We start from the raw sequence: 25851 nt of genomic DNA, 5'->3' as shown, positions 1-25851 counted from the left end.
TTATAGAGGCCTGGGAAGAGAAATAAACCCAAATGCCACTTCCTACATTCAAACTCTTTGACATTTAATCTAGATAGGACAAGAAGACGGGGGGGGGGGGGGGGGGGGTAGCTGTCAATGCCTGTGTCTTGTCCTCTTTCATCAATAAATACTTCACCAGATGAATGGGACACATAAAGGCTATGTCACTAAAAGAATTATGGTTTTCTCCATTTGGGAAAGCGGAACTTCCTCCTTTATTCGAGGAAGGACCTTTCCTTGCTAAAATCAACACCTATTTTCAGGACTTTCCAAATCCGCCCACCCAGGCTCCCCACAAGAAACAATTAGCCTTTTAACAGCCCGCTAACAGAGCAACACTGTTTGGGTCCCCCCTACAGATTGCAATCAGCTTTCCCCCAGCAGCACAATCTGTTTTATTCTGTGCTGAGAATCACTGCACTCATATGTTGGATATCTGCTGCTTCTTATTACGGACACTTGCTTTTATCCGCATCCAGGGGTCTGTGAATGTGATCATTGTGCATTGTTGAAATTTGCCACAACGCCGGAACACGCAGCAGCACTGTGGGGGTGAGAAAATGGAGGGGGGGGGGGGGTCCCAGTAATGAATTGCAACACACAAGCCTCTTTCTATGGGTTTCATTAAATAAGCGACGCAAACTGCAAAGAGAATCTGTTATTTATCGATTTATTTAAATGCTAACTTTCCCAACAGCAGGGCACATATCAAACCTGTGTAAGACACCGAGGCTGTTAAGAGGATTAGGGAAATGCCACAACATAAACTAAATGAGATCCTAATGACTCGGAAGCACTCTGGTCGGCCAGAGCAGGGCTGCCGCTTCTGCTTTCTGCCTTCTGTGCAAGATATAATTACCAGTCACACGCAGACCAATGAGCCAGGCTGCAGCGAAAGAGAGGAAAATAGAGAGAGAGACGAAGAAAAGAGAGAAAGAGGAAGGGACTAAGAACAGGGCAGATGTGGAGAAAGAAAGAGAGAAAGTGAGAGGAAAGTGAAATGGAGCGAGAATGACAGGGAGACGAGAGAAAGAAAGAGAGAGCACTAGAGAGAGAGAGAGAGAGAGAGAGAGAGAGAGAGAGAAAGAAAAAGACAGAGAGAGAAGTGGACAAGTAGGGGAGAAACGTCTCCATGTCTGGCAGAGCAGAGCTTTGGCAGAGGGGCTTGTCATGTCTGTGAGTTAGCCAGCTGACAGGAGGCCAACACTAATCTTAAAGCACTGATTTTAATATTAGGATGGGAAGCAGCGGGGCACTGGCACTGACTCCATGCCATTAAGGAACATGAGGCAGTCTTTAATTTTAACATTTATATATTAGGAGAAAAAAATACTAGCCAGAACTACATAAATTGTGTCATATTGAGGATCAAAGGCTCCAGAACTACAGCCAGAGTGGGGTTTCACTGTGACCTTTCTACTGAACTGATAAATAAGAAATATTTTACAATATTAACACAACACAATCCACAGTTCTTTTACCTTAAAATAACGGCTTCAAACTCATTTTAATGCCGAACAAACCTACGGTAAAATATGGACAATGGAGGGTCTGACAAAATACAGGGCTTAAAGCAAAGAACATTTCTGAGCCTGAAGTTCTCAAACATTTTTGAAGATGTCATAGTCCTACAGGCATATTGACTATTTTCAAATCTTCATCAGCCCACGCCTGAATTCAAGCCCAGTGCCTGAACACTTTAAGCCCTGCATAATATTGCCCATTTGTGGCCAGAAACCACATACTGCACAATGCAACGCTGCCGTCATGGGCAGGAGCAGGACAGCTTTTTTTGTCGGCTTTAGACGAATTGGGTACGGTACCCAATACACCGTAAAATTCATGAAAACCAACATCCAACATTGTCCCTGACTTCATGCGCGTGTCTGATGAAAATAAGGGAGCTCTGAGGGGAGCAGCAGCTAATGGAGGCCTGTGGGGCTGGAGGCCTGTGGGGCTGTCTGCTGTTTGGGGATGGCGGTGCTTTAGTGGGGGCTTGGCAGCGCTGGGTAGATACTCACTGATATGGGGAGCAGGCAGGAGCCGGGCAGCCCGCACTGGACCGTGGCGCACTGAGAACAGCTCCTGTGCCTCTCCACTCAGCTGTGGGCATAAACACACACACACACACACACACACACACACACACACACACACACACAACCAACAACAACAACAACAACAAGGGCTGATTATAGGGAGAGTAACCACCTGAGAACACTTAAAAGTACTGAACAAGTGCAGTGTGTAAGTGCAGACTGAAAAGTTGACACGGGTGTGAGACATATAGTACATACAGTAGGTTTCAAATTAGTTTGCATTTAATATATGGTATTGTCTCTGTAAAGTACACACACAACATTAGGAGAGAATTGTCTGTCTGTGTGTGTGAGTGTGAGTGTGAGTGTGTGTGTGTGTGAGTGAGAGAGAGAGAGAGAGAGAGAGAGAGAGAGAGAGAGGAGAGCGGGTGACAGGTAGCAAAGAACCACAGCACAAGGGTATCATATGACAGAGTGGTGCATGGTGGGAAGAGAGCACTTAGGGTATTGTGGGCCATCAGTGACAGTACTCCCGGCATTAAAGCCCACTATGGAGCAGTCACTGTGTACTTCCAGAAATCTGCCCTTCTGAAAAACCATTTGGCGGTCCATTTTCCCCTGTCTGAAGGGCCATGTGTAAAATAACAATGAGGATAGAGGAGGAGGAGGAAAGGGAGGAGAGCGAGAGAGAGAGCGAGAGAGAGAGAGAGAGAGAGAGACAGGGCCTCCCTTGCACTCAAAAACATGAAAGTCAATTTGTTTACAGCGGGGAGAGAAATATCAAAGAAAACATTGTTTAGGCTGTGGTCGTGGAGAAGCGGTTCGGCTGAAAGACTTGCTCAGGGATCGCAAAGCCAAACACTGCAGCGTGTGATGGTAAACTGACTTTGGGGCCACACAGGGGAAAACGGTGTCGAGGAGCTATCTGGGAGCTAGGGAGCTAGGGGTGGAAAAAATTCTTGTGCTTTCAACATTGCCACTTGTGCATTCAATATAAGCACACAAGTCAGCAAAAACATTCGCGAAACAATTCCATTAAAGCAGGCAAATATAATGTAAGTGCATTATTAATAACTTCTTACATATACATTATGGCAAATTACAACGCTAAACTTAATACAATAATGCTACAGTTTATGCTGCACCATGTTTATTTGAATTAATAAACATTTATATTTATTAACACTTAGCCTTGATCAAAAAGACAGAAAAACATTGTGATTATTGTGATAGAGAGGGAGAGAGAGAGAGAGAGAGAGAGAGAGAGAGAGAGAGAGAGAGAGAGAGAGAGAGAGAGAGAGAGAGAGAGATGATTTAGTGTCTCCTGTAATGTAAAACCTACTACTCCTCGTCCTCACAGCCAAGAAACAGTTAAGCACCGTGGCTGGCTTGGGAGCTGAGCCTGGCCTGGGTAATCAGGCTCATGCTTCGCGGGGTCACCCGTTTAGAGGGACCTTATTAAGACGTTCCTTATAATCAATACAGACATACTTCCAATTACAGCGGCTCTTGGGGCTAGAGAGGCCTCGTAATGCAATGATGGAATTATCAATGCTGCTGATAAACTTTGTGCAGCGGGAGGCTGAAGGAGAAGGGGCTGGGGGGAGACAGACACGGCCATGACAAACACAAGAGCCCATGTGGAGTGAGAACAAAGACAAATTTGTCTCACGCTGCAAGACAAATAATATCCAGACAACAGTGCAGAAATGGGCTTCACGTGGCAAAGTTGAGGGGGAGAGTGTGCAGTGAAAGCCAAACTAGTAAAATACGAAAGACTACAAACACAAAGCAACGTGTAACATTACATGTTCTGGAAACACAACAAAACTCAATAACTGTCTTTTCATGTCCCAATACCATAAAAGCAACTCCTCCCTCTCTTCTCTTCTCTTCTCTTCTCTTCTCTTTCTCTCTCTCTCCCTGACCCAACAGGTCTAATCTGCTTAGCTTCTACCTGACAAGACAGTTGGCGGTTTCATTTAGATGCGATTACAATATTTTCATTTCACTGATGACTGTTTGCACGGATGTAGACGTGACTGGACGCTGCTACTGCCTCTGTTTGTGTGTGTGTGTGTGTGTGTGTGTGTGTGTTGGTGGGGGGGGGGGGGGGATTGTGCGCCCCGCCTCTGCCCACTCCCCCACAGCCATTGTTTTACGAGTTGGAGGCTTTGTCATCCCCACCCCCCCCGTCTATGTTAAATTACAGACAACGTGCATTATCACATTACTGGCCATAATCCACGTGTCCAAAGCAGATAAGCACATCCTGAGGATGATCGCTCTTTTGCTCAATTAGTAGCCTTTTCAGAGCGGTGGCCCCTGCAGATCAGAGCGAATGTTTTTATTAAGAGTGCTTGCGACAGACTTTAGCAGGAGACTGGGACGGAATAGAGAATGGGTGGTGGGGGGGGGGGGGTGTAACAGCGGGGGAGATTAACGGTGAGATGTGGAGCACAGCAGGTTTAGAGGAGCATCCGCCCCACTCACACGCTCACACAGGCAGCGCCTCTCTCGCTCTCCCTTTCTCTCCCTCTCTCTCTCCCTCCCTCTCTCTCTCGGGTGGCTAAATCCCTTCGGCCGCTGACAAATGGCACGCTGGGAATAATGGAATTTGGCTGGATTGTGAGGTTTATATTAATGCCACTGTCATTCTGCATTACCCGCGACGCTCATCCGCCCCTCGTCTCGCCCTGGCCGCGGCCTCGCTGCACCGGCCATTCATCAGCCAGCGGTTTTGCGCTGCCAGCTGCATTACTGTTTATCGCTGCAATATGCAAAATTGCTTCTTTTTCTTGTTTGTCTGTGGTTGTGTGAATGTGTGTTTGTGTAGGAGAGAGCGAGAGAGAAAATGTGTGTGTGTGTGTGTGTGTGTTATTTTTGCATTTCATTTCATTCATGTCAATCCAGTGTCAAAACCTCATACTCCACCTCTAATCTGCCCGCTCAGCACACACAAGCCGAAAAAATAAATAAAAACAATACAAAAACAGGGAAGCATAGGGAAAAGGGCATTGTTTTGATTCTTGGATAGCAAAGACTTTCCAAGTAGTAGACATAATTTAATCAGAAAAATACCCATTTGCACAGATGCACCCAGGCACACACAATAGATAAATAAGTGCTTTTTTGGCTGGATGATTAAGCTTTCAAAACATTTAGAATAAGACTGACTTTCCAAGACAGTGAAATGGGAAAATACTTCTGACAATGAATGTCAAACTTTTGAGGGGCTAAGAGAGTTTTGAGGACTCATTTAGTAGCCTGTCCATTTTTGCCTATTTTGCTCACATGGATGACACCTGTTCAATGTGCCATATCCACCTTGCATACCCATGCTCATGTAATGACGAAAATAGTAACAATTTCCAAATAAATGTCAAAAGCAACTTCAGACACAGACACAGACACACACACACACACGCACACGCAGTGGTGGACATTACTTGAGTACATTTACTCAATTACTGTCACTTTTTCATATATCTGTACTTTACTTGAGTATTTCAATTTAGTTTAACTTTTTACTTTTACTCCAGTACATTTCGAGGCCAAATATCTTACTTTTTACTCCACTACATTTTGTGACAGCTGAAGTTCCTTTTGGAAAAAAGACTGTCCAAATACATGTATTACATGTATATTTTCTATTAAGCGAGCTAGGCTTTGAATAATGGTGTTGCCTAACCTATGTTTTTGTCATATCCACTATTTACTGTACCTTGTTGACCCCTTTTCACAATATTGATGTTACCATAACTAGCCTCTTGACGCCATCGAGCAAATGATCGACAATGATGGACAATCTGACACCATCAAACAAAAAAGGGAACATCTTGATTTGGTCTGAAAGTGTAAAGCATTCAACAAAGAAAAATGTGGTTACTTTGAAGTATCTAAGATTAGATATCATATTAGTTTGTTTTTAGTTCTTTCTACATATAACAATTATTAGCTGATTTTGTCCTTGAATGGAGGAGAAAGGCTAAAAGAATGCCTATGTCTGTGCCGAATCATTTAAACAATAGTAAATGCAACTGTATTAGTCAAAATACATTTCAGGACTTTTACTTGATACTTAAGTACATTTGAAGGCAAGTACTTTTGTACTTCCACTCAAGTGGAAATGTTAAAAGAGGACTTTTACTTTTACTGGAGTAACATTTGACCATGTGTATATTTACTTTCACTCAAGTACAGGATTTGTGTACTTCGTCCACCACTGCACACATGCGCACACACACACACACACACACACACACACACACACCTTAAGAACGCAGAACCAATTAGCCCCTGTCTAATCAGACTGTTATTTGCTACCCGTCTAAGACACCTCTTAAGTCTTGACCCAACAGTGAGGAGATACCACAAACTAAAACACACACACGCAAACTGAGGAGATGCTAACACACACACACACACACACACACACACACACGTTTTCTGAGGACACACGTTCTTTGAAGCAAGAACTAACATACATGAACGCACACACGCACACACACACACACACACACAGCTATTCCTTCCTTGACTCAACGCCATTATGGAGGGTGTCGGCTTAGCGCTGTCACAAACACTTCACAGTCCCTCATGGCCTGATACTGAGGTGCTTTCAACACTTTCCCTGCCTTGTAGAAACCAGACTCCCTCCCTAGGCCTACACAGACAAGAATATGTCAGAGTGATGTCAAGGCGACCACTGACCAATTTAACACTGACTTTTACTTTCCCTCTTATGGCCATCATCAACAAGAAATAATTACACATGTTGCAAGCTCTATTTTTTTCTAGTAGTATGAAAACGTATTTAGAAGTTTGAAAGTCTTATAAGATGATAAAGCTATTTATCCCTCGTACATTTCATTACAGTTTATCTAACATTTTTATCAGTCAATTTAACTGCATAATAACACCACAGAACATGGGACAGAGATCCCTTGCAGCACTACACAATCAAGCTAGGGCTACACTGCCTGACAGCAAGCACAGACAAACCTTTGTCTTTATTGACATCTAGTGGACATTGACAAACACTACATCAACTTTAGTTCAGTTTCTGTTATGTTCTAACCAACATTTGTTAATATTATCTTTTCCATTTATGGAAATTCTTTGTTAAATATTCTTCCATTATCATGAAAATAATCACCTAAGTAAAAACAGTGTTAGGGCACTAGTGTTAACACTGGGACCACGTAGCTTCAGAATTATTTGACGACATTGTTGCTACTGTGATCATCCCCCATCCTCCCATGATGCATCTGATTGAAAAATGGACTTTGGTCACAAGGCACATACTACATGAAAACAAACCGAGTCCACAATATACACACAGATCTGTCTCAGACATTCCCATGCAGTCACATAATCATATGACTCACTATAAGAGCTCAGTATGGGTGTTCAGTGTTTACACCAATGCAGACACTTATCAAACAGGTTGCCTCAGATGACTTCACCTAATAGCTCACAGCAGTTCAACATGTCTACCACAAAGACATACTGAGCATGATAAACCGTTATAATCACTTGTAATTACATGTAGCTGTATACCACTACTTGAAAATAAAACTGTGTGAGGTGTAGGCTCTGTTGATGAGCAAGCTGAAGCCCTCTTTGAGCATTGGGGCAAAGCAGAGGACAGGGATACAGTAGGTCCTCAAGCAGGGGTTTGCTCATTTACTCAGGTAATTTGCAAAAGAGCAAAGATGGCAACAGGGAACTAAACAGAAACGCTATGGAGAGCTGCTACAGGGCATGCATTAAGGTTGCTTCAGACAGAAGCGGACGGAAATGGACACCATTTGCAAAATAAACCTTTTTTTTTAAAATCATTTCAGTTTAATCTTTAAAACCAGTGAATATTTAAGGATAAGCTAGTTGAATGAATACTCACCGATATGCTCCAAATCTGCATACCATCCGAGTAGCCAATCATGAGACACAGTGGAGGATCATTGCCACTGCCCTGCATCTCCAGAAACTCCGGGGAGCGGGACACATCTGTGCAGAAACATCAGACCTTCAGTCAATTCTCATACTATAGACCCTTTCAACAATAAAAACAAAAACAATGCTTGAACGTTCTATTTGGGCCCCAATCTACTTCCTCTGCATTAAGATAACATATGGAATGTTAAAACGGAAGTCTTGTGGGGCCAACTATGATGCTGATAATGGAACTCTCTTGAAAGGGTCCATAGTACACTGGCTCTAAACAACACAGTGATGAGGAATATGCTGCCTACTTAGTCAGCGCTACACAACACAGTGATGAGGAATATGCTGCCTACTTAGTCAGCGCTACACAACACAGTGATGAGGAATATGCTGCCTACTTAGTCAGCGCTACACAACACAGTGATGAGGAATATGCTGCCTACTTAGTCAGCGCTACACAACACAGTGATGAGGAATATGCTGCCTACTTAGTCAGCGCTACAGCAAAAAAAAAAGTTTCATAAGATGAGATCTTGAATTTCCCCTAGGGATCAATAAAGTATCTATCTATCTATCTATCTATCTATCTATCTATCTATCTATCTAACAGCCGACCGCACAAGAACAGAAAAATCAGATATAAGTCTCTGTAAGCACCTAGTGTAAGTCACCAAATCATCAAAAAAATAATGCTGTTTTTTCCATGCAGAACTCTCATACTCCTTAATGCTGATTTGAACAATAAGCCTTTGGTCTATATTTAAGAAAGTTCACTTTTCAGTAAGAAATTAGTTAAACATTTAACAATGGTGTCTCAAACGAAACAAGGACCATGGGTGAGTTATGGAGAGCTATGGGCCATGAACGCTAACTGCATTAAAGGAGAATTTTCACACAGATATTCTCGAGGTCACCGAGTACTGTCGGTACAAAGAAAAACCTTAAAAAAAAAAAACTAGCTCGAGTTGCTGCAGCCAGGCAGCTACAGTGCTACACTCCAGGGACATGAACATGGGGGCTCACGAACATGCACCCAGATTGTAGCGCAACTGCCAGATTGCTTTACCTGCTATTTTTTTTGGGGGGGAGCACTTCCATTCTTCCAACTCCACAGAACCTCAGTCAATTGGTGAAAATGAAAGCTGTAATCTTGGTATGGGTCATGGCTATTCAGGGCTCCAGACTAACTTTGTGCATAGGTTGCACTGGTGCGTCTAACTTTTTTATTTAGGTGCACCCAAATTTTTCATCGCCACAATTTCAAGGTCACCTTTTTTCGGTCTCCATACAGTATACATTCCGTGTCTGAGCTGTTGTCAGTACATGGACCGGGAATGACTATTGATTTGATTTGGGGACCCCGACCACCTTGACACCAGTAGCCTAATATTGAATATTGTGTGATCATTCACATCAGTGGCGATCCTAGTCTCTACTCGACCCTCCACACACACATGGAAAATTATGGCTTGTCATACGTTTCTATTTCATATTTTGAAATTCATAAACTTTATATATTTTGTTAATAATTTATAGTATTTTATGATCTGCATAATTACTAATAGCTACAAATATTTAGTCATTTGAATACTTCATATTGATTTTTAAACTATGGTATGTAGGTCTAATTGAGTGCCTGTCAAGAACAACATGAAAGTAATTCCCTTTCATTCTCATGGTTTTAGGATCGTCCAAGGATATATGGATACAATTCATTATGTTTTCTATGTCATTAGATAAAATAAATGTTCAAAAAACTAACAAGTCAAAGAAAATCTTTCTGGGATCATAGAAGAGATAAGCGTCTTGCAATGTCAATTTCTATGATTTTGGTGAGCACTACATTAATGATAGACAGCATGAGGTAACGGGATAGTAAATAAGGCATTTAGGAAGGGTATTTAAACATTTTCTAATGAGAGCTATTGCGAGCTAAATATTACACTTTTCTCTTTACGATTTTGCTACATACCGTAGTTGCTGCTCTGTGGTTTATATTGGCAAGTTAATCAAACATGTATAATTGAATATATACACGTGGGAGAATGACTGGTGCATTCATTGTGTTTCAAAAAGAAGCGGGCAGGAGGCATGCTTTTTAATAACGCACACCTGCAGCTTCCTGCACACTCACTAGTCTGTTCCATTGTATGTTTTCTGAATGCTAAGAAGCCTTGCCTCGTCTTCGAAGAATTTGACTCGGCAGGGCTCGTTCTACCAAGCACGAATCCTCGACTTTGAGAAACAACGAGTGATGAGGAATATGCTGCCTACTTAGTCAGTGCTACAGCAAAAAAAAAAGTGCAAGTGAGCACAAGGCCAGAGTGATGGCAAAGAATCGTTCCTGCCTCAAAACCCGGATTGCTGCTAAAAAGGTGCGGTCTACAATCATTGTGGAGACATGGAGAGGCTTGGTAGTATAAGAACCATTTTAAAAGCTGTGATGGCAAATAAAGATGTTTCCATTGATTATTTAAAAAGGGTATGAATCATTTTGGACACGGCATTTTTCATAAAATTGTTTAAAAAATTGAAAAAGCTTATTTTTCTGATTCCATGTTTCTACCACATTGTCTTACAACCTTTTGGCATGTGGCAGTGTAATTTTCGTGCCACAGCTAAAGTTACACAGGGGAACAAGTAAGGCACAAATTGACAGCAAAGAACAAAAAAAACACATAAACAGAGAAGGAAACAATCATCGGAAAAAAAAGGTGTAGGTTGAAGCAAAGTGATTGAAAAGTGAGTGAACCCTGATATTTAAGCATACCACAGCAGGTCTTAAACCAGTATCAGAGCAATATTCCCACACATACACAGGAAGGTGCAGCTCAGATAAGTCAAACACAATCACCCAAACAGAAGTGGAGCTGGACAGGCTGAGGAGTAAACAACTTTAAAAGGGCCAGCGTATTGCATCACTAAACAGGCCAGCTGTTGTAAGATCACAGTTCCTATCTGGCTCAAGCACACTGGTGTCACTGTGGAACGCACTAGCCATCACTCATGTCCGTAACGTAAAACAAACCATTGAGTGGTTCACAGGTAGCCTCTGCAGTATCTCTGTTCAGGACTTGTGTGCCTAAAGTGACAGAGTCCTTATTGACATACTAACTGCTGTTAATCATGATCTGAAACTAGTATGGTAGTATTTAGTATGGTACTAGTTTTAGTAAACTAGTATTTAGTATGGTACTAAATTTCATAATTAATGACTGTGTGTATAGGAAGATAACATGGCTCCACAGACAAAATAGTTCAAAAACACAAAAGCAATGAAAGGGGAAAAAAACTATTAAATCAACCACAAAACTCTCAGACCACTCAATAGAGAGGCAAAGTTGGACTTTTCATCTGTTATAGCAGACTTAACGCTGTCAGTTACACCTTTAGAACAAACTATTTTCAGTAACGACTGTTATTGCAAAGGTTGTCAGTGCCTGTGTAGGCCGGGGTATGTAAACACATAAAGCCAAAATGCTGATTCAATTGACAACTGGGCAAGGAGGAAAACAGTACTGCAGTCAGCCTCTAGAGGGGGAAAACACACCGTTGGGTTTCCCTTTACTACCACTTGATCATGCCATTCATGATTCAAACAAAAGTCCATACAGTCCTTTAAACATTGTCTTTACAACAATGCATTGTCTTTACAACACTTTTAAACAATACAAGTCAATGGAGGAAGTCAGAGCCACAAACAAACAAACATAAAACTATATGTGGCTGACAGCTGACGGCAAACAATAGAAGGTACTTGTCTTCAAACACTGGATCATCCTCACTCAATTATTTATTTTATATTAAAGAAGCATTAATGGCTCAGAACTCAGGCCCAAACTAGCGCTTGGCTAAGCCAAAACAGTTGGCATTGGTAATTTAATCAAACTTAAGTAGTTTCCTAACCTACACTACCAATCAAAAGATTTAGAGAATATATGCAATACACGTTTCTCGGTTGTTACTCTAGGGTAGACCAACTCACTTTCTGGAGGTATACTGCCCCCATCTTTTATGGAATGTGGAGTATAAATTGATTTTTTGGCGGACATTACACATGGCACCTTTAAAGCGACAGTGCACAATTTATACATTTGTTAAACAGCATAAAATTAGCAGTATTTTTAAGCAATTAATATTTTAAAAAATATTTTGTCATACTAAATTATAGGCTATAAAAAATGTATTTTTTTATGTGTGTGTCGTGGGGGGGGGGGGGGGGTTGTTGTGCGGCCCGCGGGCCAATTTTCAAAACCCAGTGTGGCCCTTGAGCCAAAAAGTTTGCCCACCCCTGACCTAGAGCCTAGCGCAGATTCTGTTCCTACCACTAAAATTGCAACAATAGCCTATATGAGCGACTGTTCAATGTTTTATTGAATTAACCCATTTTCTTCAACCTAATCACAGCTATTGAGTCATAGAGAACCAGATCCATCTTAATCATATGTGGCTATACACCAGCTGTGGCTTTTAGTCTATCAGTCTGTCTCTTCAAGAAACAACAAACAGCATCTACACAGACAGTGTAGAAGTCATGATAATGACAGCAAGCTTTTAGAAGAAATATAGAATTATACTTTCAAACAAGAGATGCACCACAAGTAAGTTTTTTATGGTCGAGCCCAGCTACTCTACTCAAGTGTTTCCCACACGTTTTTCCCTCACGGCACACTATTTACTATGGGAAGAAAATAATACCACCTAATAATAAACATACAAAAGTGACTAAATAACATTTCCCCCCTGCTGCCCATGGCTCCTAAAAAACTCTGGTATTTTGACAACAGTAAAGTATTTTTGTAATGTATATTTGTGAAACCATAACGTCAGCTCTTTGTATTCTACCGTCAAACTACTGTAATCTTCTCTTTTTTTTCTATTCAACATGACAAAAAGTGGTGGGTAAGGTTCATGGTCAGGCATAGTTTTTAAGTGCTTTCGTAGTTATTTCCTCTGCCTTTGGGCTATAGAGCATGGCAGTTCTTCTGTATGCAGCTATGTTGTCCTGCCGTGTATGAGGTGTAACTTTCTAGTTAGCTGCACGCATGTGCAACATTTCTTGATAGGTATCTATGGACGAAAGTACAAAACAGTATGCAAATAGTCATTTAGGTTTAGGCTGACTTGTAAAAGTAAAAGTCTAGAATAATAGCCGATTGTTAATTATTATTAAAAACTCAATATAAATTTTTCCACCAGCACTATGCAGCCTTCACTGTACACAGTTTGGCAAACACTGCTCTACTCTGTGCTACTTTGCTTAGCTACTCTACTCTATCTACTCTAACATACACCCCTCCAATGCAGATTCTGTTGTTTCTGCTAGCCATTTTCAAATTCTCAAACTTTTATTATCAAGTCCGAATCACAGTATCCCTAGCGCTACAATATAACAGCCAAGATGTCAGTCATGTGTTCACTGTGCACGCCAGTGTGCCGTCAAAATGACATCAATCCCAATGGCGTGCTGCACATTTCAGTCCCAATTCGACAGGTCATGTGCACCTCTATTCTTTCTAACTTGCGCGTGCAGCACATCTGGAGAAGCAGGACGGACGAGCTAGAAACCAAGAGCTAGAAACCAAGAGCTAGAAACCAAGCAAGAAAGCGAGCTAGAAACCAAGCAAGAAACCGAGCTAGGAACCAAGCAAGAAACCAAGCTAGGAACCAAGCAAGAAACTGAGCTAGAAACCAAGCAAGCAGGTGTGACTCTACAAACAAAGTTAATTCATAAATCAAAATCAAACAATAGTAGGCCAACATCTCAGCATTCCATACAGCCCACATTATAAATAAACTTAATAGGCTAATTAACTCACACAACGTAAATGGAAAAGTAAAATAATAGATTTAAAATTGGGGCTCAGAGGGTAAGGTTTGTGGTAGAATTGGAGATGATTTGTAAACTGTTGAGTTGTGAAGTTTGAATAGTCAGTTGGAGTATTAGACAGTAAATCTATTAGACAACAAATCTATTTCCAAGTCGTAGTTCTCTTGCAGACTCAGATTGAATCAGAGAATCAGATTGTCCTCCAGGATTTCCATATAGCCTTACAGCCTTACAGGGTCTGTTGTCTCATCAGACAGAAGAAGTCACTCAGTTTGTGGTGACGGCCTGCTCTAGGCAGATTTTTGCCATATTCCTTACATTCCTTGATGTCCAGGGATGTCACGATTCTCCAAATCCTCGATACAATTTGATTTTTGATCTTTTTTAAATTATATTACTATTAATGCATTTCTTATATTGTTTACTTTTTTGCCTTATTTCCAGTTATGTTTTGGGGGCTTTTATTTTGAAACCGGTCCTACCACGAGCTAATAAACAAACAGACATAAACATAGACATAGTGTTCACATAGTGAACATAGTGAAATTAAATAACATGGAATGATAATTTGATTATCCTAGCACACTCCAAAGAGGCACAAGGTTACTGTTCACATAATATTACACTGTTAATGTGTGTTTATGCCTAAAGTAATTTTGGACTCTATCTAGAACTTAACTTGCAAAGTTAAAGGAACCATATGTAAGATTGTGGCCAAAACTGGTACTGCAATCACTTTTAAATTACTGTAGAGCGGTGTTTCCCCTCCCCCTCCCCCCTGACTCAAGGTTGCCAAACCCGATGCCGAAAAACTACCGACTTTGTGATTAGTAGATAGGTGGAGGGTGGCGCATCAGGCCAAAACACAACATGACATGACAAAACACAACATCAACATCAGTTGGGGCGCTGCAAATGTACTTTTTAAAAAATGACAATATCCTGGCCGGACTACTGTTGTCAGTGAAGTATTTGAAATGAACATGACTTCTTAAAGGAAAATTCCGGTTTTTAGCACTTTAAGGCCCTTTTGTTTGCGATTCAAAACGAGTCAGAAAAGTCGAGACGGGACCAATCGTCAAAATTTCAGAGAAGCAGGAGTGTGTTTGATTTCGGTTGATGTGTTTTTGAAGTGGCTTAAAGTTTGGGGAGATCATGTTGACGCGCCGTGCTTCAACACACCTGGCCTGTATGTGTTTTTTTCCCTCTTGGCATGCATGCTGGACGTGATATTCTAACTTTGATTTCGAAGTTCAAGATTGTGATGCCATTTCAATCAATTTTCGACTTAAAACCGAGATTATGACACCCCTATTCCTTAATGATGGATTTCACTGAATTCCAGGGGATGTTCAGTGACTACATTTTTTTTGTATCCATGCCCTCACTTATGCTTTTCAAATATTATTAATAATTTTGTTTAGAGTGTTCTTTTGTCTTCATGATGGAATTGTAGCCAGTAGTACCAGGCACACGTGAATTTATATTACTATACTACAAATATTCACTGCACTCAGGCTATCACCATTTCACTAATTGTGAGACTCCTAGCACTAATTGGCTGGACTGCTGTTGATTTAAGTCAGTCACTTTAAGGGGAGGTGAATATTTATGCAATCGTTTATTTTGTATTATATATTTTACTTAAATAACATTACTTTGTAGAAAATCTGACACTTTGACATTAAAGATGGGATTTTTGTAATATATAGTAAAAAAGGCCAAATTAAATTGATCAAGATTCCATTTTTAAAAGCAGTAAAAGGGGAAATATCCAAGAGGGGGGGGCAATTTTTTATAGGCACTATAAATAGCTATGGCGCTCCGGCTCTGACCACTGCATTGAGTATACTGAGCTCTTTACTGATGCACGCACCAATACCAACATTTCATACAGTTTCATCTTGACTAGATTATAATTCATGAATTTTGTTCTACTATGTTGCAATAATGTATGCTATGCCATGTGATTATCTGCATAGATTCCAAAAAGATGGCAATACGGTGAATGAACATAAATACTTACCATTGAGATCAGCCTTTTCAAAGCGCACCCAAACAATCTTCTCCTTTTCATCAGTTGGTGGAGTACCTGTATATGCCTTGTTAGATGACAAAGGAAAAGGATCAGACAAACACTGGAAAGCATGGACTGCTTAAAAAATTGTATAGGTTTTAATTTCTGACATTACATCCACCTACTGATCACCTGTTAAAAAGAAAAGCTATCCCCAACAGCCCACTTTGCACTATTATTCCACCAATCAGTTAATTCAACAACATATATATTCAATATTATATATTCAAGCCAGGGAGACTTGTGAATATGCTGCAAATACAGAGAATGGATGAGTCTATGAGAGGGAGCTTGCATCTTAAACTTTCCAACTCATCTAACAACTCACTAATCGTCACAAGAAACATGAGGCTTGACGTGAGAGTGCAGTGCACACTTTCAATTTACTGTACAGATTCAATATGAAGCACTTTGGGTGTCTTGAAAAAGCACTATATAAATGCAAGTTGTTGTTGTTGTTGTTGTATATGCATTTCATAGTCATTTGTTATGTTTTGACATCTGTGAGGACAACAGACAGCTCTTACTGTCTGTCTGTCTGTCTGTCTTACCACTGTCTTTCTGCCTCACTGTTTGCGTGCTATATTAGCACATTAGCACATATGCATAACCCCTCCCTCCATGCCACAGCCGAACTGTGGCCACACTTATACCTTTTCTTAAAATAGTTAAATATATAGATATATAGACTTTATTTCTGCATTGTTGGCTCAGTCCCTCAATCACAGGCTCAGTCCCTGCCTCAGTCATTGCAAGCGCCTCTGATTGATTAATCACCACTATGTGGATACTGTTTTTAGAATTGATTTTGATTAAGTGTTAGTTAGTATACTGTATTTTAGTATATTCTATATATCTTCTACTGTCCGTATTGCTTAGTTGTGTTTTTATATTATATACTTTAATTCAGAGTGCGAATTACCCCACCATAATTGGGGGGTACTGCTCCTTCACTTCTTCTATGACCATCATGGTCCATATCAATCCCCATCGTGATCGCCAAGTGCAACATGTGTTGTGCAACACACATACAAGGTGTAAACATGTGACAAACTGATAATCAGTTGGCTACAGAATACGTCATTGTTATTATATCCAAAAGAGAACTGTTTTGAGTTACTAACTCTCAAAAGTTAGAAGTTAAGTGCACTGAAATACCATTCTAATTACTAAAAGTACTACCTTTACAAGAAGCCTATTGCTTATTTCATGACATATTGATTTGGTTTATTTTTAGATTTCATAAGACCTGGAGGTAAGATCCAACCCTCTAATATAGCCTAGCCTACTGTATAAACAGAAACCAATTTTCCATTATAGTCTATGGTAGTCAGTGTCAAATCAACACAATTGCCTAGAGATATGTGAAACCCAATCTTTAATGTGATTAAGGAGCATATAGCCTACTATGAAAAAACATACTACCACATAAGAACTACAGAGCGGTAACCTACAAGAATCCGATAACCAGAATGTAAAAACAATAGGCCTACTAACCAATTAAAAACAAATTCAAATACTAGCATGTACTATTTACCCTAGGCTACTTGGCGCTCTATGTTTCCACAGGTTTCACTAATGTTATGTAGGCTTAGCTAGATCAGACCCTCTTGTGCATAATAAAAACAACACAGGATCTGTGCCAAACTAATTCAAAAGGGCACAATAATTTATTCAAGATAAAATGAGAATCAATGGACACCTAGGCTATGGACTGGAGTTCATCTCCTTGGAAATGACAATCGATTTTACCTCACCACAATGTAAAATAATAAATTATTTAAATAGAGAATTATCTTGCTAACTAACCTTGGTAACTAACCAAGGTCCACTTTACTAGCCTCAGTGGGTAAGTAAGTAGCAGGTATAGTAGCCGGTAATTAAATGTATGAAGACGTGACATGAGCTATGAAAGAACAAAACACGTTAATACATGAAGGTTGTAAAATAGCACATTTTCAACAAGCTAGACGTCTACTAGCAACTTACATTTACCCATGCACGTCAGCAGCAAACCGAATTTAGGCTACTGGAGGAATCTAGCGTTTTGTCATTCAACGTCGTTGACACCTGCTTGAGAAGTTCTCTATCTCTTTTAATGCCACGGTGGTTAAAAATGGTACGGTCCATAATAGGGGTGTCTGAAATCGCTTTACATTAAACTTTTCCTAGTGAAAATAGGAGTTGACTTGTATTGTAGCCAACTGTAATATTTTTTCACAATATCAGAAAAATGATCTGACCCCCCCAAAACTGATATTTCGGTCTCTTTGGGGGTCCCTGTAATTCGAACTATGCTTTAATTACTTTTTCTGCTGTTAAAGAATGTGTATGTGTTGTCTGTATTGAGACCTTGAATTTCCCCTGGGGATCAATAAAGTATCTATCTATCTATCTATCTACTGTTTTACTTCAAGCTCAAACCTCACACGTACATCGTTAAACTCGTCATGATGAACATTACACTCACCTGAGGGACTACATCCTGTAGAAATGTGACCACACTCTCCATGTATGACTGCTCACTGAAAGACAATGCACAATGACAGAATGACAGTCAGTAACACATCATTCTCATGCGTCATCAATGCATGTTAGTCTTTGACTTAGACAGACAGACAGACAGACAGACATCAAGGGTGCTGGACCAATCAGCGATGAGAGGGGATGTGGCTAGTATCGAAAAGTGACCCTGGTAAATGCCTAAACAGTATTAGAAACCCCTGCAAACATCAGAAAATTGCAGTCGGAAGAATGTGTTAATGTATGCTAGTCCTAATTACATTGTTTCCTGACTGCCAATGCAGTTTATTATCAGTTTGTAAAGGTTAGGCGAAGTGGAAATCCCTGATCAATGTGACTGTTTAGGCTGGACCAATGATTTCAAAGTTAATGCAAAGTCTACGCCACTTGCGTTGCTAGAGTTTGAAATATTTCCCAATTGTGAGAGGCCAGACTCACTTGACAAAGTGAAAGGAAATAGTGAATCTGGAAACCAAGCTATATATTTATAACCTCTGTTATAAATGTAGGCCTATACATGTTCATCAAATCACCATAAGAGCCCTTTTCACACAGAGCCGATGAATAGGCAGTGGATACTGCCAAAGAAAAAATCCCCTTCAGCAGTTCCAGTGTGTGTGTGTGTGTGTGTGGATAACAAGGCCGTTTAAAGAGTTATATCTGGTGACTATGTCTCAAAGAGAATACATGCGTCTTCAGAACAGACTTACGTGGCAGCCTGGGCTCGAACCACAACCCCTCCAGCACAGCGGCTTGGTCTGCGAGGGGAGTCACTTGCCATCCCGTTGACAAGTTTTTAACCTGTATCAGGACAAAAGGCAAAATGTCATATGAATCTTTTCTATATTGAGGCATGTTAGAAACAACACACAACGCAGAATTAATTTAAGCTCTATGCCTAAGCTGATGTCTTAAGACTATAACTACAGTATTTGAGCAATATAGTGGTGCTGATTTGGTTATTGTTGCTTGTTCATATCCATATATAATCTTGAAGATAACGTTAAGGTTACTTGGTTACAAGACCCTTAAAGACATCAGTTTGCTATAGTCTTCTTGTAATGTAACGTAACGGAATGTTAAACAATAACGGTACCCTATAAATGTCCATGTTTCATGTCATTAGTGAGGCAAAGGATGTACATTTATGTTATATTGTTGAGGCAGTGAGGAACTTTAGGGTTGCAACTTCTTATCCATGTAAGACTGCGTTAATGTTACAAAGCTGGCAAGCTATGTTGACTAGATGACTAACTAGCTAGGAGGCTAACGGTCTGTTACATTTCAGGATAAGAAAACTGACAGCTAGGTAAAGTTCTTGTTGTCACACCTGACATGGCATTACAGAGGACATCACCAGCGATTTACAAGGCGTCCCCCAGCATATCACTTAAGTAAGCAAGCTGGCTAATGAGCTATCAAGCTCTTCCAAATAACTCTGAAGACTTTGCAAGCACACCAACCACCTAACGTTAGCTAGCTGGCTACCGCTAGCAACAGTTCTCCTTTGTAAGGCATGACATTGTATACTACTCATAACATATTTTAGATATGACATTGTTTGAAATCATATCTTAGTATGCAGCAAGATAGCCGAGATAATGTCATAAAACAAACCTTAATATGAACCAAAGATGTGTTTGCAGTCTTGTATGTTCAAAGCAGAGGTCTTTATCGAACGCCTCAACACAACACAGCACAGCAGAAAAACAGCGGAACTAACCAGGGTAGCTACCAATCAAAGAAGAGAAAGAGCCTCATGTGACAAATCAGTTTACAAGGAGGGCGGGAGTGTGGCTGTTTTTGACCCAATCAAAATAAAACTTCTCTTTGCTCATACTGGATGATTTGATGAGCACCCAATGTCAACTTATGTTTGCCTTACATATGTTTGCAGTACATAATTAAGCCGTATAAAAAAAATCAGTGAACAAGTATGTATTTCTTTCGCTAGCAATACTTTGTCTTCATCATGAACTGAAACATAGGCATCACGATGTTTTTGTGTTTGTTTACATCGACATCTCTGGTGACGTCAGCAAGCATGTTGCAGCGTTCCGTCATTTTCTCAACACTGCATTGAAACCATGATTGGAAAGGCCGACTGTGTATGTAGAATTTGGCAGACGCTTTTGTCCAAAGCGACTCACAGAATAAGAACCTTACAATACTAAAAATTAACAGTAGGCTAAGTCGTTTTTAAAAGATGGTAAGCCAACATTAAGCAAAATAGCAATAATAATGTCTGAAGCCTACATATATTAATAATAACAATAAACAATTACCGTAAATATACAAACTATAACTCTAAGAATTAATTAATCAAGTGCAAGCTGAACAGACTTCAAAAGTCTTTAGACCCCTCTTGAAAGATCACAACTGTCGCAGAACACTAGGCATCATTCCACCAACAAAGAACCACTGAGGAAAAAAGTCCTGAATCTGACCTGATCTGATTATGGAATTAAAATTGCAGGGAGCAGATCCAGAAAGTGTTCTATAGGCCAGAGTAAAGGATTTGAATTTAATTCTGGCTGCTATAGGAAGCCAATGCAGAGTAAAAGAGGGGCTACATGTCCTCTTTGGCTGACCAAAGACCAGGCGTGCTGCAGCATTCTGAATTAATTACAGTGGTCTCACTACACAAACAGGCAGACCAGCTAACAATGAATTGCTATAATCCAATTTGTAAATAACCATGGCCTGTACAAAAAGTTATGTGGCACGCACTATAAAGTCAGTTAAAAGAGGTTATGATATGTACCCAGGTTTTTCTAGAGACAAATGAGCACATATCGATTTTCTAAAACTACAGCAAAGAGTAGGCTAGTTCAGTCTAAATCAGACTCTTGTTATTTCATGGGTGTCTCTGAGACAGTCTCATTATTGACTCTGATAAGCTTTTGTTAGACGACAGGTGTTTCCCTACAATGCCATTACTACCACTGCCTCAACCACCACCATGATCATCATCATCACCATCATCATCATTATCAACAGGGTGGTGGTAGTGTAGTGGTTAAGGAGCTGGGGTAGCATGCAGTAGCCTGAAAGTTGTCCCGGCCTCCACTGTTGTGCCCTTGAGCAAGGCACTTAACCCCAAGTTGCTCCGGGGACAATGTGATCCCTTGTAATATAGCTGACATATGTAAGTCACTTTGGTCAAGAAGTGTCTGTAAAATGTAATCAACATCATCATTATTTGCAGTAGGCCTAGGCTTAGTTCAGGCCTGAGTTCAAGCAATTGGCCCTTATGTACTCTGTTGTTCTGTAGACATTGTTAGTTTTAGTTAGCTTCTCATTGTTACATTTAGTTAGCTTATCATGTTCAATTATGATTAGTTATTAGTTAGATTTGGTTACAATTTGCAGTTGTGCAAATAATCAGAAGTTTAAGTCAGATTAAATCAGTTTACATCAGGCTATGTCAGATTATGTCAGGTTGAAAACCTTTACAAGAAAAGAGAAAACAAAACACAAAATACAGCAATTACTAAAAACTGCCTACTTTCAAATATACAAACAAATATAAAGTTCTCGTTAACCTTACATTCATTTAACTATGCAACACTACTACAAAAGCACAGTCACTATAGTGTTTTTACTCCCATGCTACTACTATCATGCTATTACATGAGCTAACATGAGCACAAGGCAGTTAGAAATCAGCTACATTAACTTTAGCACTCTTACCAACAAAATTTGCATTTAACATTAAACAACTGAAAAATATTAAAATCAAACCATCATCCTACCAGTAGCATCCCTGGAAATGTCCAGCAAGTAAAGTCTTTCCCCACTTCACTATCTTTAACAGTTCAACATGTGCTTCTCAGCTCAACTTTACAGCTTCTTACTACAATTGCTTGAAGATAACTCTGCACTTCCTGCTTTCTGGCATGAGAACTGTAAAGTCTCCACTTCCCTCTTCAAAATAAAAGTCTCTTTTTTTCTTTCTCAAAACAAAAGTCCCTTTCCATTTGCGATCCAACAGCACACCTCCCACTTGAGCTCCTGGTTCCAGAACCCAAGGAGGTCACGTCCTGTTTCTCTGGAGCGTGCCGGATCTTCTCTTCATTGCTCCTCCACAGGAATCAACACAACAAGACGCCTGACGTCTCTGTGTAGGATTGTAGCAGGGATCCTGTTGTTCTTTGCTGCTGGAGTACTCCTACTATGTTCTTCATGGGATGGCTTCTTGATCATGACTGGATAGCTGGGAAACGTCCTGACTTTGACGTCTCTCACGACTGCGTTCTGATCCGCAAGCCAAACAACATCTCCTACTGCAACATTCCTCTCCTTCGTGTGACATTTGCTTCTAACGAAGAGGTTCGGGCCTGCCAATTGACACCACTTCTTCCAAAACTTATTTACCTCTGACTGGATCACTCGCAGCCTTTTGTAGGGGTAACCTTCAAACTGGAAGTCTCCTGGGTCTCCTCTCAAGCTCGCCCGCTTCAACAGGAGGGAGTTTGGAGTGATATACTCCACACAATCCTCTTGGCTTTGTGCTCTCGCATCTACAGGCCTCTCATTGGCCAGATTGGCTGCCATATACACAAACGTCTGGAATTCTCCCCATGTGAAGACTCCATTGCCCCCTACGTTCTGGAGTGCTCTCTTTACAGTTCGAACTGCTGCATCAGCTGCTCCATTTCTATGAGGCGAGTCCGCAGGATGTATCTTCCAGGTCCACTTCGTGCCATGCTTGGCTGCCTTTTCCTCCAACCCTGATCTTTCCAGGTGCTCCAGGAACCGATACAGGTCTTCAAGGGCAGGTTTGGCCCCGACAAAGTTGGTGCCTGGGTCAGACCATACCTTGATGGGGTGTCCCCTCAGCGACGTAAATCTCTGATAGGCCAGCAGAAATCCTTCTGCAGACATATCACTGACAATATCAGCATGAATGGCTCTGGATGCCATACAACTGAACACGATACCCCACACTTTCAGCCTCGCTCTCTTCTTCACCTCATTTTTCACTTCATATGGCCCAAATAGATCCACAGCAGTGAACTGAAATGGAGCTGCTGGTGTGGTCCGCTCAGGCGGTAAGTCACTCATTATTTGTTGGCATCTCTTTCCTCTCGCTTTTCTGCAGATGACACAACTTTCCACTACTTTTTTGGCTATTCTTCTTCCCTTAACCACCCAGGCTTTTCTTCTCATCCTCAACAGTGTTCCTGCTATACCCTCATGATTGTCTTGAGGGAGAATGGGCACTAAAGACTTCTCTGAAGGCCTGGATTCTGCCGCCGCAGAGAAGGAGTCCATCTTTGTGCTTAACCACCACTAGCCGGTTGAGAGTAGTGTCAGGGAATGTTATGCCTTCTTGAGCTGCTAAGGAGATAGTTCTGAAGGCATACTCACAGTTTTCAACACTGAGAACAAGAACTTTACATTCTCCTTTTGAGGGTGATGCCTCTCACTTTGATTTCTTTTGGGTCTGATATTTCAGGCCTAGCCAGATGTCAGCAGATTTGTTACCCAAGCAATGACATTCACCAGTCTGGACAAGCAGCTAAACCTCTTCACCTCCAAAAGATTTTTGACAGCTGAACCGGTAAGTGTCTTCCTCATTGCAACTTCACCCTGTCTCATTTCTGGATCAATTTCTGATGCATCAGGGCAGACTGTCAGGTGAGTAGGTTCAGCACCATTCCTTTCAACAGAGTCTTCAGCTTTGGTGTGCTCCTGGGAGGTGACCCTGTGGCATCTCTTCACTTGACCTCTTGTCATTACTGCTTAAAAGGCCTTCCTCTGTAGCTTACTAATGCTGTCCCTTGCGTCAGCTACCACTTCCCTGGCTGACTTTATTGGCCATTCTTCTAATGGCTTCCTCAAAAACTCTGGTCCACTTTGCCATGTCTCTTGCAGATCCTTCAGAGAAGCTCCCCTTGTAATGGTGTCTGCTATATTGAGGTTCCCTGGGATCCACCACCAGTCTTTAACTGAGACAGACTTTTGGATTTCTCCTATCCTGTTGGCAAAGAACGTCTGGTAGCCATAGCTGTCTCGCTGAATGGCTCCCAATACAGTCTGGCTGTCAACTAGATGAAACCAGCGCTCTATCTCCATCCGGCCATTCCTCTCCACATACTTTCTCAGTCTGGCTGCAAACATAGCGCCACAGATCTCAGCTTTTACAGCATCTCCTTTCTGGTCCAGTGGCGTCAGCTTGGCCTTAGATTCCAGCAACCTGATGTCTATACCTTCATCCGTTTCCCAACTAAGGTACAGAACAGCTCCATAGGAGGAGAAGCCTAATGGTGTAAGGCTTCTCTGAAACTTTACTTGTCCCAGCTGTGCATACTCTTCAAACAGTTTGATGGCCTCCTCCCTAAGGCCCTCAGAAAGTGGCTTGTCCCAGGTGTTTTGGGACAGATTTCCACTCCCTGTTTCCTGGAACGCTTTCCTAACGAGGATGGCACCTTTCTGCTTTAGTGGTGTTACCAGTCCAATTGGGTCATAGAGCCCAGCAACCTGACTCAGCAGTAGTCTTCTGGTAAGAGGATCAGGCGTTTTTGATCTCACCTCCTCCACGGACAGGTCTTGGCCCGTTCTCTTCCCTCTCCTTCTGGAGAAGTTGATTGATGCCATCATGTAGAGTTTGTCTTCCTCTGCTAGATACCAGATGCCTAATGCCTTGTTGTCCTCATCTCTCATCTGATTTGGCAGGACAAGCGTTTTGTGCTTCTCAGAGAGCGTCCTTGTCATGAGGTCTGTTACTCCATTTTCCTGCCTCCCACTTTGCGCAGACTGGACCCATGGCTTCAGAGAAACACCACCTGCTTGGAGAATCTCCTCAATCTCCTTGGTCACTTCACTAAGTCTGTTTGCATCATTGTGGGATGTGTCCATTGTGGGACATCATCCACGTAGCTGTCTTCCTCCCCTTCGCGCCTCCTTCAGGTGAGAAAACTTGGTGAGCCTTGCTGTTTCACGCATAGCCAGCTGCGCTATGCATCCAGCAGGCCTGTCTCCTATATTCACTCTTGTGATGGCGTACTCCCCTATCTCTTCATCCTGCCGGTCTCTCCAAAGGAATCTGTGCAGATGCATCTCACGTTCCTCCAGCCACACCGAGTTATACATCTTCCTGATGTCTCCTGAGGCTGCATGCACTCCTTTCCTAAACCTTAGCAGGACGGCTCTGATGGGGTTCAAGACATCTGGCTCTTTGAGCAGTAGGTCGTTCATGCTCACTCCCTTAAACTTTTGACTGCTGTTCCACACAAGGCGCACTGGAGTAGTGACTGAGTGGGGATTTGGTGCTACTAGATGACTCACGTACCAAACTGGTCCTCTCCAGTCCTCAATCATCTTCTTTGTGAGTCTCTTTGCAGCTCCGCGCTCAACCATCTCGTGGACTTGAGCGGTGTAAGCAGCAAGCCACTCTGGTTCCTTCC

At 41.4% G+C, this 25851-nt stretch overlaps 1 protein-coding gene across 1 annotated transcript in view; it reads right to left on the bottom strand.

Annotated features, from left to right (window-relative positions):
- bcas3 (BCAS3 microtubule associated cell migration factor) overlaps window positions 1-22315 on the bottom strand; it is a 239076-nt gene extending 216761 nt beyond the window's left edge. The window contains 7 exon segments of the mRNA XM_042063522.1: window positions 2043-2124; window positions 7966-8072; window positions 15866-15941; window positions 18387-18441; window positions 19150-19240; window positions 20057-20170; window positions 22195-22315. Coding sequence (XP_041919456.1) covers window positions 2043-2124; window positions 7966-8072; window positions 15866-15941; window positions 18387-18441; window positions 19150-19220 — 391 coding nt within the window. The 5' untranslated portion in view covers window positions 19221-19240; window positions 20057-20170; window positions 22195-22315.
- Between the last annotated feature and the right edge of the window lie 3536 nt (window positions 22316-25851).

This window comes from Alosa sapidissima, chromosome 15 (genome assembly GCF_018492685.1).
Source record: "Alosa sapidissima isolate fAloSap1 chromosome 15, fAloSap1.pri, whole genome shotgun sequence".
Taxonomy (NCBI): Eukaryota; Metazoa; Chordata; class Actinopteri; order Clupeiformes; family Clupeidae; genus Alosa; species Alosa sapidissima.
This window is presented reverse-complemented; position numbering and strand designations above follow the sequence as displayed.